The 13122-nt window shown below is 38.9% G+C and overlaps 1 protein-coding gene across 1 annotated transcript in view; it reads right to left on the bottom strand.

Annotated features, from left to right (window-relative positions):
- Positions 1–1616: 1616 nt before the first annotated feature.
- Positions 1617–13122, bottom strand: part of CYYR1 (cysteine and tyrosine rich 1) — a 107558-nt gene continuing 96052 nt past the window's right edge. Inside the window, exon 4 of the mRNA XM_081235730.1 lies at positions 1617–4142. Coding sequence (XP_081091856.1) covers positions 4018–4142 — 125 coding nt within the window. The 3' untranslated portion in view covers positions 1617–4017. The remainder of the gene's footprint in view (positions 4143–13122) is intronic.

Genomic DNA, 13122 nt, shown 5'->3' with positions numbered 1-13122 from the left:
AGGTTGGAAAAAGAATTAGGTATGCATATTTGTGTCACCAACCTACATAGAATCTTTGTGACTGATGTCCTACCTATACTGTTTTTAATCATTGCAACATCCTGGCAAGGGTGGTGTTAGTCACAGATATATTTTGGACAAAACTGAGGTTATGGAAACTCAGTTATTTGGCTCAGAACACATAACTCAGAAGGTAACAGAGATGAGAGAAAGTAGAATCTTACTCTGAAGCCTTTGTTTTTTCCTCTGCATTAACCAGTCATAGGAGGCAGTGGTATGGTTGAGGTTAGGGTGGAAATCAGAATCACCTATAGATCTTTTTTTTCAAGCTACTTATGTCACTTTCCTTTCTGACATACTTTGGACTGGACCATGACACACAGTGGGGCTACACAGAAAAGCACTGAACTTACACAAGTTCAGCCATGTTCCCTGCAGCTTGGGCCTGTAATTAGAAAATAAAAACTGCACATTTCAAGCAGGTTCTGACTGAGGATCTGACGGTCCTTAGAAGTCTTTGTGGTGATGAGTAAGGTGATCATGTAGCTTTAGCATGCTGGTGTTGGGTTGTTTAAATTAAGTTAAAAAATAAAATAAGAGCACCCAGAGTTCCATTATTTGATGGGCTCAATCTAGTCTGACCTACAGCCAAAAGCTGGCAAAATGGGTTTGGCTGAACATGGACAAGTTGGGAGTAAGTGGATGCATGGTGAGTGCTGCTTTCATTTGGTGGTGAGAACAAGATGATGAAGCAATGAAGGAGTCCACCTCAGTGCTACATCTTAGGAACATGGGTGGCCCTGGATGTCCGTGTAATGGATTCTAGAACTGAGCAGGGTAGCTGCAGAACTGATTAGACTCAGCACAGGCTGTGGCCCCGTCTCACTGATTCTTGGGCCAGGTCTGGGGTCTCTTCTCTACCATCAGCCTTCTAGTTCTTGCAGTAGCTCCCTCATCCCTGGTCCTGATGATATTGTGGGCGGGTCTCTCATTGCTCGCGGGTCTCTCATTGCTCACGGGTCTCCTTTTCCTGCAGATCACCACCTTACTTCCAGAGCAATGGCCTCACACATTTGTGAAGGACATCACAGTTAACTGACAAAGTCCACAGTTTCTCCTGGACAAGGTGATTATAGTGGTTTTTTTATTCAACTCCTTCCTGCTACCTCTTTGCATTTTGCAAAGAGGATTTTCTAGAGCAGCACTGCCCAATAAGGTAGCCACTGACCTCATGAGATTATGTAGCATTTGAAATGTGGCTAGTGAGACTGAGGAAATAACTTTTGCCTTTAATTTCATTTAATTTCATTTAAATTGAAATAATCATATGTAGCTGGTGACTCGTGTTAGATAGCACAGTTCTAGAGGCTGTCATTCTTATGTTATTCTTTTGTTAATTTATTTTTGGCTAATATTGATAGAACATTTTCTACATGCCAGGCACAATATGTAGAATGTTATGTGTAGTCATCCAATTTTCACAAAACCTGATGAAGTCGATTCTATTATTTACATTTTCCAGAGCAGAAAGTTGAATTTTAGAGAGATGAAGTGGCCTGCCTCAAATCATCATACAGGCAGGAGACAGGATTCAAAACAAAGTTTATCTGGCTCCAGTCCCATGTTTCCTGTACAGGAGAACGAGGCTAAACCTGCAGAGATGGAGAGTGAAACAAAATAGACTCAAGACAATTTAAAATATAACTCTTTTATAATCTGTTATTTCATTTTATTGCTTATTATAAACACTTTGGACATAGCAAATACATTAGTTTTTAAATAACCATAATTCAAAGCTTTCACATCATATACTATTTCCCCCCAAGATGTGTCATCTATGAAAATAATCAGTGAACTCCAAAAGTCTATACTGATATTGTGCACATTTACGCGATTGTGACACTAAATACAAATAGTAAAAATACTCATCTGTTGTAGGTGTGTGGGTTTGTGATATGCTTTAAGGGAGGCCATAAAAAAACTGAAAGAAGAGAGATGGTGTGGATTGTAATAGCTCCTATGTGGGTCATGTTTGCAGAACAGAGAAGGTATGCACAATAAACATTTATTGACAGTGAAGATGATGAGAATTCAATTTCTGCTGCACTTTTCCTCTCCATTTTCTCTTAAGTGCATTGGGAAACATCATTCTGAATGTCACAGAGGCTCTGGCACTTTGAGTTGTGTAGCTACAGTGTAATTGGGTCTGATCGCACTTGCAGAAGGGAGATAAATTAAAGCATATGCACTGCTAAAATTGTGCTAAAATCTCAGTTACTAGGATGGACTGAAATGCTTGAATGCTTTCTGGCTTCATAAGCAAGAAAATCACCAGTGCCTAAAAATCAAGCAAGTCATTCCAAACAAATCTAGCTTCTAGATTTCACTGGCAGTTAGACGGTATTTCAGTCAGATCAATGTATTTGAAAGTAAAATATGCTACTTATATGAGCTACTGAGTTTCCCAACTACAACTACTGAGTTCCTGAACTATAACTTTTACTTTAAGACATTTATTTTGGTTGTTTTATTCAGAAAAATCCTTAGCATCATTTTGGGATTTCACTGAATTGTGCTGATGATGTTGGATTAAACATTTTAGATTTAATTGAAAAGTGACAAGCAAATATAATCATCTATTCCCAATAGTTTCTCAATGTACAATTTTAAATACATGAAAGGACCCTCATAAAAATAGAAATGTTAATTAAGGTCACTGGCAGCAAAGTATGGCATATTAGAATTATTTATTAAAAACTTTTACACCTAAAGGTAGGCACTTCATAAAATATGGATTTTGACAAAAGGTAACAGTTTGATGTCAATATCTTACTTTTCCATTAACTGTATAACTTTTTCAAGAGAATAGATTATTAAAATATTACAAGAAAAATAGAAATTTGTCTAAGCTGCATGTGAGTGGAGTTACACAGAACAGAATCCAAACTTCATTTTTCCCTCTTCTTTTTGTAAACTTTTGTATATCTTCCTGGTCAAGTTCTGAAATTGTACTCCCTGATGTAAAATCCCAAGGATTCTGGCTTCTCATCTTTTAATCTGAAATGAAGTATTTGTTGCTTGTGAAACTTGGTAAATTTTTTTCACAGTTGGAATAACCTTTATCATAATACACTAAATAAAATCAGATGATTTTTAGGTGGCAGTATCTAGCATTGAAGAGTTCTTGGCTTCAAGCAGCTGTTAAGTCCTTTTGATTGTTTTAAGTCTCAAATTAGATAGATTCAACTATCTCTGTTATTTTCATTCTTGATGGCATAGAAATTCACCTCACATCTGTCTAAAATATGAGCAGAGCTTTGGGGGCCCATTGAACCCATCTACCATTTAACTTAGCTCTCCCTTCTCAAACATGTCTCTCCCAGGTAGTCAGCCAGGTTCTGTTTGGAGTCTTGGTGATAAGGAGCTTCACAAAGCAATCTAGTCAATATGAAAGCTTCAGCAGCCCTTTCTTATACTAAAACCAAAGTTCTCTTCCTGTAACTTCCATCTAGTGTTTCCAACAATATAAGGCACAGAGTAGGCTTTCAGGCACTCGATCTGCATTTGTTGATGAACAAAAAGACTGAACAATTCTAGTTCTGACTTTTAAAGCTACAGAGTATATTTGTTTCCTTATGTAGTCCAGGTTATCCTCTTGTCTTACATAAATCTTCTCTTTTTCAGGATCAGTATTGCAATTTCCTTCATTTGTTCCTTAAGCAACATGAATTTCCGATGTTTTGTCTATCCATTACTCTTCTCTGAGTGTGCTTTTGTTGATCAGTAGAACTCTTCAAATGTGGTCCCACTGAACCCAACATAATACCTCAGATGGGATCAGCTCTGAGTAAGGTAGAAACCCTGAATGTCTTCTCTTAGCCTGGACATTCCACTTGACATATTGTCTAACCCCAAAGGGTATTCCTTAGGGCAATCCTTTCCTGTCTGTTTCTGAGTAGAGACATTTTATTGTGGGCACGATCTCTGATTGGCACATATTCTGTTCTGGGAGAAGGATTACTTCCTTGAATTTCCAGGATATGGAGGAGGTGGAGAACGCTGTGCTGGGGTCGGGGAGTATGGAGGGGGCAAGTCTGCACAGTGTTCCATCTCATGGTCGTAACTGTAGGGGGGTGGTGCCACTGGAAAAGAAAAGGAGAAGGGCATCAGTCATTTAGCAATAATTGAGTGTCCACTATATTTGAGCCACTAGACTGGGTACTTTGGGGGAGGACATAAGTTTTGCTTTCAATAGTCATAGTTTTATCAGGCTGGCGACACACACGTATGAAAGGGCAAGTGCTATAAAAAGTGGTGCCATTGGCTAAAGTATTTAGAATTGGTGGCTTAGGGCAAGTTTCTTGGAAAGATGATGTAGAAGGGACAGTTAGAGAAGGAGCTAAAGGATGATTAAAGTTTGAGCAAAAGCACCAAAGCAAGAAAGAACTTTTGTTTAAAGCCAAAAATACATGGAGGAGAGAAACGGGAAAAGATGTTGAGGAATCTGATTGTATCACCATCATGGTGGGCTTTTACAAAATTCTAATTTAAATGGATAACTAATAAGAACCTGCTGTATAAAAAGATAAATAAAATAAAATTCAAAAGAAATTTCTAGGGCTTCCCTGGTGGCGCAGTGGTTGAGAGTCCGCCTGCTGATGCAGGGGACACGGATTCATGCCCCGGTCCGGGAAGATCCCACATGCCACAGAGCGGCTGGTCCCATGAGCCATGGCCGCTGAGCCTGCGCATCCGGAGCCTATGCTCCGCAACGGGAGAGGCTACAACAGTGAGAGGCCTGCATACTGCAAAAAAAAAAAAAAAAAAAAAAAAAAAAATCGAATTTAATTTAATTTTTAAAAAAATTTCATACACTTTTATGGACTTCCCTAGCAGTCCAGTGGTTAAGACTCCGTGTTTCCAGTGCAGGGGGCATGGGTTCCACCCCTGGTCAGGGAAATAAGATCCTTCATGCTGTGTGGCACAGCCCTCCAATTTTTTTTTTTCATATAATTTTTAAAGGTTAAACTCCATTTACACTTATTACAAAATATTGGCTATATTCCCGTGTTGTATAACATAGGGGTCAGGGAGTGGGAGGTACAAACTATTGGGTGTAAGATAGGCTACATGGACATTGCACTTTGAATATCACATAAGGAGTGTGTGATATGCAGGCATCAGAGATTTTTTGAATATGCTAGTGAATATGCTTTAGGAAGGTGACTCTCGGCAGTATGGATTCAGGTGGAGCAAAGAACAGGTGAGATGATGTAGTAGCATATGTGAGGGATGATAAGGGACTCATGGAATTTGGTGGTGGGGATTATAGGAGCCCTTGAGCAGCTGAGTGCTTAAGTGATGACTGGGTAGGTGGAAAAGGGGTCGAGAGTAAGAAGGTGTCAAGGTATTGGGTACCTGGTACTGGACTCCTGTAACTTGGAGGGTCACGGACCCATTACAGAAATAAGAAAAAAAAAAAAAAAGGAGGACAAACAGGTTTAGAAATGAGGATGGAGTATTTAGTTTTCTAAATCTTATTAGAAAAAGTGTCTTTAATTTTTTATTGTACTATTATATGTCAGTGTGTTTTAAAATCACATTTAATACATTTGTTATGACTATATATAGACATCTATTTTGTAGTGCTCTCCATCCCATCTCCAGGGTTTGAAGAGAGGTACTCCTTGAGCACTCCATGTCTTCAAGAACCAAATCACTCAACAACATCTGAGCAACCTCTCAGCAACCCCTCTGATGATTTTCCAGTAGTTGATTTATCATCAAGATCGTGATTCTAGTTGGAAATTGACATGTCTTAATTGCTTACTGTGAATGTAGCCTAAACCACAAGACTAGTGTTATAATAATGCAAATAAACAGCCAAGCTTTTACTTCTATAATGGAAGAAAAGAACAAGCAACATTTCAACAAACTGATTTCTAAAACGTCTTCTAAACTGTACTCTTACCAATAAGATTATGACAGTATTCTGGTCAATATGCATGTATAAACAGAGGGTTTCACCCTATATGCAAACACAAAGTTTCTTCTGAATCTCTTTATTTAAAAAAATTTTTAAAATTAATTTGTATTGGAGTATAGTTGATTTACAGTGCTGTGTTGGTTTCTGCTGTACAGCAAAATGAATCAGTTATACATATACCCACTCTTTTTTAGATTCTTTTCCAATCTGTATCTCTTTAACTTGGCTCTCTCTACCAGGAGCTTGATGATTTAAACCATTTACTGATCTGCCTGTACTTAGGGATGTGAAGAAGCAGAATTGAGGCACCTGACACAAGAGAAAGATGGAGACACAGAACTGGGTGTGATGTCCACTGAGGGATGCTCTGGTGAGCAAAGGCTTTGCAAGTCTCTTGTGGGCTGAGCAAGCCAAGGGCTCAGAGCAGAGGACACAGATCTGTGAAGAAGGCAGCTTCTCCATGGCTGCTTTAGACCCGGGGATGCTGGCCTATTCCAAGCTTTGTTTTCTACAACAAAATGGAATAACTCCTGCCAGAGTCTAAACACACATTCCCTCTGCATTATGCCTACTCCTTTGCTTCATTATATCCGAGAGGACTGAGACAAAGAGATTTATAATAAACTTTATCCAAGGCAAGAAATGCAACCTCCATGTAAAACAGGAAGTTACAGCTGGATTCCCATTGAACTGTTTCTCATAAACATGTGGGTTCTAAGCTGTTTTTTATGATGAAGCTTTTCCTTGCCTCCCACTTGAGAAGCACACACCAGATGATTCTACAGATTGACTCTGCATCCTTCTCTGTCATGAGGCTGTGGTGTGTCTTTATGCTTCAGTAACAAAGCATTTATATTTTTCCATCTGCATAAAAACTGCTGGAGGACATTTCTGGGAGATTCCCTATGGTTTATACAGCTGCCTGTTGAGCGTGAAAATCTAAGATATGAAACAGTGTTCTTTCATTCAGATAGCCTTTGTATTTTGATAAGGTGATAATATAATGCTGAAGAGTGGTATTTGGAGGACTATATCCATCGTGAAATAAACACGGCACATCTTTTATAGTACCAGCTGCAGGAAGACATTTTGAAATAATAATGGTGTAACTGTGGACTCCCCTATCTTTCTTTCTTACAGATAAAAATGTTTCACTAGGAAGTAAACTTTTCAGGGTATCGATTTTAGAATTCCTGATTAATCCTAAGAGGTTTTGTTCTCTCTTAAATGTCAAATCATCTTTAAAAGATACATGGATGCAGCTGGAGATATGGTGCTTTTGAAATTCTTTCATAACCAATAATTCTAATTCTCTGACTTAAGTAGGGCAAATATGTCATTTATCATGTATGTCAATGTAGTTGTGTAGAATTTTGCAAAATTTAGGGATGCTATGAAATTCATAGGAGGAAGTTAATGTTTTTTTACCCACTCAGGATAACATCTCTAAAACAAATGTAAAGGGAAGCTACATGGTGTAATAAAAATTGTACAACATTATTTTAGAAAATGTGGAAACAGAGGAAAATCATCCATAATTCTGTCACTACAATTTAACAAACAATATCTTTATATACTCCCTTCTAGTCACTTGTGTTTTTATATCCTTGTAGTCATGTAAAATAGTCTATGCTTTTTCACTGTGTATTGTAACAGTCTTTTTCATTCACTACATGTTCTTCATGAACTCTATTGTTAACAGCTGTACATTATTCCACTTACCATTCACTTATTTTGAGATTAGCAATTTTTTATTATTATAAATATTGGAGTGACAAATGTCTTTCTACATATAGACTTTTTATTACTTTGATTTAGTTTTTTAGAATAAAATTCCAGGGATCAACTAACTGGCTATCATTTAATATTTTGGTAATATAATAGTGAAAAAATTTCACTATTAAAATATCCCTTAATTTTACATTTCTTTGATAGTTTTACGTCTTGTTTATTATTTGTAATTCATATTGTGTAATTTTTTTTGTTTGTTTTGGGCTCATAATTTACAAACTGGGATCTTAATTAGAATTAAGATACAATTAAGATAACAAGATATAAATATGTATACAAAGTTATTTATCTTTTCTATACCTTTCTAAAAATAACTTTGCCAAAATGATTAGCTATGGTATTTTTACCTTATTGACATCCTGAAGTTTAAAACTTGTATCTAAGAAAATATATGTGGGTTCTTCATCCTTTTTATCTCTTCTGTATTGTTTCCAAGTTTAAACATTTGTCTTTCAGATACCTGGTTCATAACCAATCTATTTTTGAGTTTTTCCATGTAAATTTATAGATGTGGTGCTTCCTTACATCTGTTATTTTACATCAGAGTTTATTTTTTCTAAGTTTTATTTATTTATTTATTTATTTTTGCGGTACGCGGGCCTCTCACTGTTGTGGCCTCTCCCATTGCAGAGCACAGGCTCTGGACGCACAGGCTCAGTGGCCATGGCTCACGGGCCCAGCCGCTCCACGGCATGTGGGATCCTCCTGGACTGGGGCAAGAACCTGTGCCCCCTGCATCAGCAGGCGGACTCTCAACCACTGCGCCACCAGGGAAATCCTATTTTTTCTAAGTTTTAAATTTTGATTAAGCCAAAGTATTGAAGTGTTGCCTCTTAATCCTCACTTTTCACATTGTTTCGTTATCTCTCCTTTAGAGTTTGTGAAATTTTAATCACTTGTTCTGTTCCAATTACCAAGGCGTATCTTTTTTTTTACCAGAAACACCTGATTGGAATTATTATTGATTTTCAATGGTTTTACTATTTGATAGAACAGGTGAAATTTCATGACTTATTTTTTAACATTTTTTTTAAAATTTACTTTTTCAGTTGAGGTACAACTGACATAACATTGTGTAAGTTCAAGGGGTACAATGTACTGATTTGATACACTTATATATTGCAATATGATTACCACCTGTTAAATTAATTAAACAAGGAGGTTATTAGACTGAGGTGCTGTCTATGTAAGCAAACCAAAATCTAAGCTGCAAGTGCCTCAAAGTTATGAAATAAAAACGCTAAGGACAACCAATCACAAACAGCCAACTAGGCTTTAAGTTAAAGGAAATCAAATAATTTCCTTTTGTTGCTTCCATGCTTCCTCTGTATAAGGCAGGGACCCCCTAACCACACTTTGGGTTTGGTGCTGCCCCATTTTTGCTCAAATAAACTCTTCAAGATTTTAATATGCCTCAGTTTATCTTTTAACACATCTTAGCCTTAGCTGACACTTCTATCACTCATGACTTATTTTAAAAGACAACTTCTACAAATGACCCAATTTCATTTCTCTTTATGGCTGGGTAATATTCCATTGTATATATGTACCACGTCTTCTTTATCCATTCATCTGTCGATGGACATTTAGGTTGATTCCATGTCCTGGCTATTGTAAATAGTGCTGCAATGAACATTGAGGTACATGTATCTTTTGGAATTATGGTTTTCTCAGGGTATATGCCCAGTAGTGGGATTTCTGGGTCATATGATAGTTCTATTTTTAGTTATTTAAGGAAACTGATGTGGATGAACCTAGAGTCTGTCATACAGAGTGAAGTTAAGTCAGAAAGAGAAAAACAAATATCGTACACTAACGCATATATGTGGAATCTAGAAAAATGGCACAGACGAACCTATTTGCAGGGCAGGAATAGAGACGTAGATGTAGAGAACGGACATGTGGACATGGGGAGGAAGGGGAGGGTGGGATGAATTGGGAGATTAGGTTTGACATAAATACACTGCCATGTGTAAAATAGATAGCTAGTGGGAACCTGCTGTATAGCACAGGGAGCTCAGCTCGGTGCTCCGTGATGACCTAGATGGGTGGAATGGAGGGTGAAGGAGGGAGGTCCAAGAGGGAGGGGATGTGTGTATGCATATGGCTGATTCACTTCACTGTGCAGCAGAAACTAACACAACATTGTAAAGCAATTTTACTCCAGAAAAAAAAAAAGGCCAACTTCTAACATTATTACTAGGAACAAACCTTCTCGTCACCCTCCCCCAAACCCCACTACTCACAATTCACCTGAACCCCACTCAGAGCAGAGGCCCACAGAGCTCCTGGCAGGTCCTCCACTGCCTGCCCCTCATCACACAGCACGGCCCTGCCCGTCTCTTCCTCTACAATGACCTGAGGTGCACCTCCGGAAGGGGTGACATCATTAGAACCTAACGTCCCCCTTCCTCTCAGATAACATCAGGACACGTCCTGTCACGTTTACATCCCTCTGTCAGCATGAGAAGGACAAACTCCTAGAGCACCCTTCAGTGTAGATCTTTAGCTCTGGAAGGCTTTACATATCTAATCTAATTAATTTGCCCAACTTTCCCCACCCTCTTCACTGTGCTCAGTGGAACACAAAGTCTGTCATCAGAAAAGCCTTTTGTACCCTCACCCTCTTTTCATCCCTTTACATGTTACCCCAGCTCGGAATATAAGGAAGTTCTCCCCCTATTGTGTCTGTTTGCTCAGAGAAGTAACATCGGCTGAGAAATTATCTGCTGAGAGAGAGAAAGGCTGAGGGTTTTTTTCGAGCTTTGAGAAGAGAGAAGAATACATGAGACAGTTATCTCAGGGAGTGAAAGGGAACATTTGCTTCACCTTTCTAATTTAATTAAAATCTGGTTTTCCATGAGAGGACAGCTTCCTCTGCAGCACTATTAAATCAGAGCTACCCTTTTTCTCCCACATCCTACATTTTATGGGACCAGGAGGTATGCAGGATGTTCCCTGTGATTCAGCCATTTTTAAACAACTAATTTCCCTCTTTAAAAACCTGAGCTTGAAGTCTGTAAGTCTGTTTCTGTTTTGTAAATAAGTTTATTTGTACCATTTCTTTTTAGATTCCACATATCAGCGATATCATATGATATTTCTCTTTCTCTGACTTACTTCAATCAGTATGACAATCTCTAAGTCCATCCAAAAGAACTTATGGTTACCAGGGGGGAAGGGTGGGGGGAAGGGATAGACAGGGAGTTTGGGATTGACATGTAAACACTGCTAATTTAAAATAGATAACCAACAAGGACCTACTGTATAGCACAGGGAACTCTGCTCAGTATTCTGTAACAATCTAAATGGGAAAAGAATTTGAAAAAGAATAGATACATGTAATGTATAACTGAATCACTTTGCTGTACACCTGAAACTAACATATTATTAATCAATTATATTCCAATATAAAATTAAGTTAAAAAACAAAAACCTGAGCTCTTTTGTAGCATATGCCATGAAATTCTGCTACTCTCTACTCCTCCTTGTTATCCATAGCTGTGGTTCTCTCTACCCCAAAATCTCACTTATTGAAGCTTTTTTATTTGTGTGTGGTACGTGGGCCTCTCACTGCTGTGGCCTCTCCCGTTGCGGAGCACAGGCTCCGGACACGCAGGCTTAGCGGCCATGGCTCATGGGCCCAGCCGCTCCGTGGCATGTGGGATCTTCCCGGACCGGGGCACGAACCCGTGTACCCTGCATCGGCAGGCAGACTCCCAACCACTGTGTCACCAGGGAAGCCCTCACTTACTGAAGTTTTAGTATCAAGCCCATTACTCTTCTCTGCATCATGACTTCTGTTATCATTCTAGGTGATTTCAACTTCCACTTGCTGAAATAAATTTCTAGCTCCAAGAAGGAGCCACTCTTGCCTGGGTTGCCACATCAGCAAACTGAAGCTTAGGTTACTTTCACGTCATTAAAAAGCTCCGCTTGATGAGAAACTCAGTATATCCAGTCAACTAATCCCCAAACGCCAAGCCAACTCTGGGCTCTATACTTAACTTCCTGGTTCCTTCTCACCCCAAACAAGGCTGCCTCTGTGGCCCCAGCCAATCAGATAGTTTCTATTTTTCTCTTCTTCGTTCTTTATTCTTCACCTTATAAAAGCTTCCTGCCTTCTGTCCATTTTACTGTTCTCCCCATGAAGACTTTTTGATTCATGAAGTTTGCATCACCTAAATTGTCTTCTTTAATCCGTTTTTAACACATGTAACCCTGCCTCTCAGTCCTTTGGGCCTTTTGCCTTCAAAAATCTTTTTCTCATCCTTACTGTAACCAATTATGGTACCATTTTGTAAACATGACCACCCACTTATCTTTCTAGAATATACATCCCAATACATCTTGGACCTCACCTGGATTTCTGATTTACTGATGGCATTAAAAAAAATAATTTAAACTGATGTCACCTCTTTCCTGTCTTCATGTCTTTCTTCATTCAGCTTAGATTTATGGTCCATCACAAAAATTATTCCTGTGCATCTATCATCAACTTTCTCATCTCTTTCTCTCCCCATTGCTTGACAAAGTTCCAGTCCAGCATTTTGGCTACCCCAGATCTGTATCTAGGAGCTTAATATGCTTAGAGCAAAATGCACAGTCATGCTGACTCATCTCACTTCAAATGCATGACCATATTCTTAAGTGTGGAGGCCCTTGGCATTGCTTGGAAATTGTGCATTAGGCATTTCACACCCCTCCATTCTCTGAGATTACTGTTTCATGGTTTTTTCTTTCTCCTTAGCTACAAAGACCTCCTCAAGCCACTTGCAGCCTAAGACTTACTTCTTATTTCACTAAGAAAATAGATACAATCAGAAGAGACCATCCTCATATCACCAAATCCTTTGACTGCCTGAGTCTTTTCATGTTCAGTATATATACTAATATTGTTGCCCTCAATTGTGAATTCAGTGATGCAAATGGAGTTTGGATTCCTTTTTTTTTTTTTAAATAAATTTATTTATTTACTTTTGGCTGCGTTGGGTCTTCATTGCTGCACACGGGCTTTCTCTAGTTGTGGTGAGCAGGGGCTACTCTTCGTTGTGGTGTGCGCGCTTCTCATTGCAGTGGCTTCTTTTGTTGCAGAGCATGGGCTCTAGGCACATGGGCTTCAATAGTTGTGGCATGCAACTTCAGTAGTTGTGGCTCGCGGGCTGTAGAGCACAGGCTCAGTAATTGTGGTGCACAGCCTTAATTGCTCCACTCATGTGGGATCTTCCCGGCCCAGTCCTTGAACCCGTGTCCCCTGCATTGGCAGGTGGATTCTTAACCACTGCACCACCGGGGAAGCCCCTTGGTTTCTTAATGAAATATTTCCAAGAGATTTTAAAGAATAC

This window comes from Mesoplodon bidens, assembly GCF_964165515.1.
Source record: "Mesoplodon bidens genome assembly, chromosome: 5".
In the NCBI taxonomy this organism is placed as follows: Eukaryota; Metazoa; Chordata; class Mammalia; order Artiodactyla; family Ziphiidae; genus Mesoplodon; species Mesoplodon bidens.
This window is presented reverse-complemented; position numbering and strand designations above follow the sequence as displayed.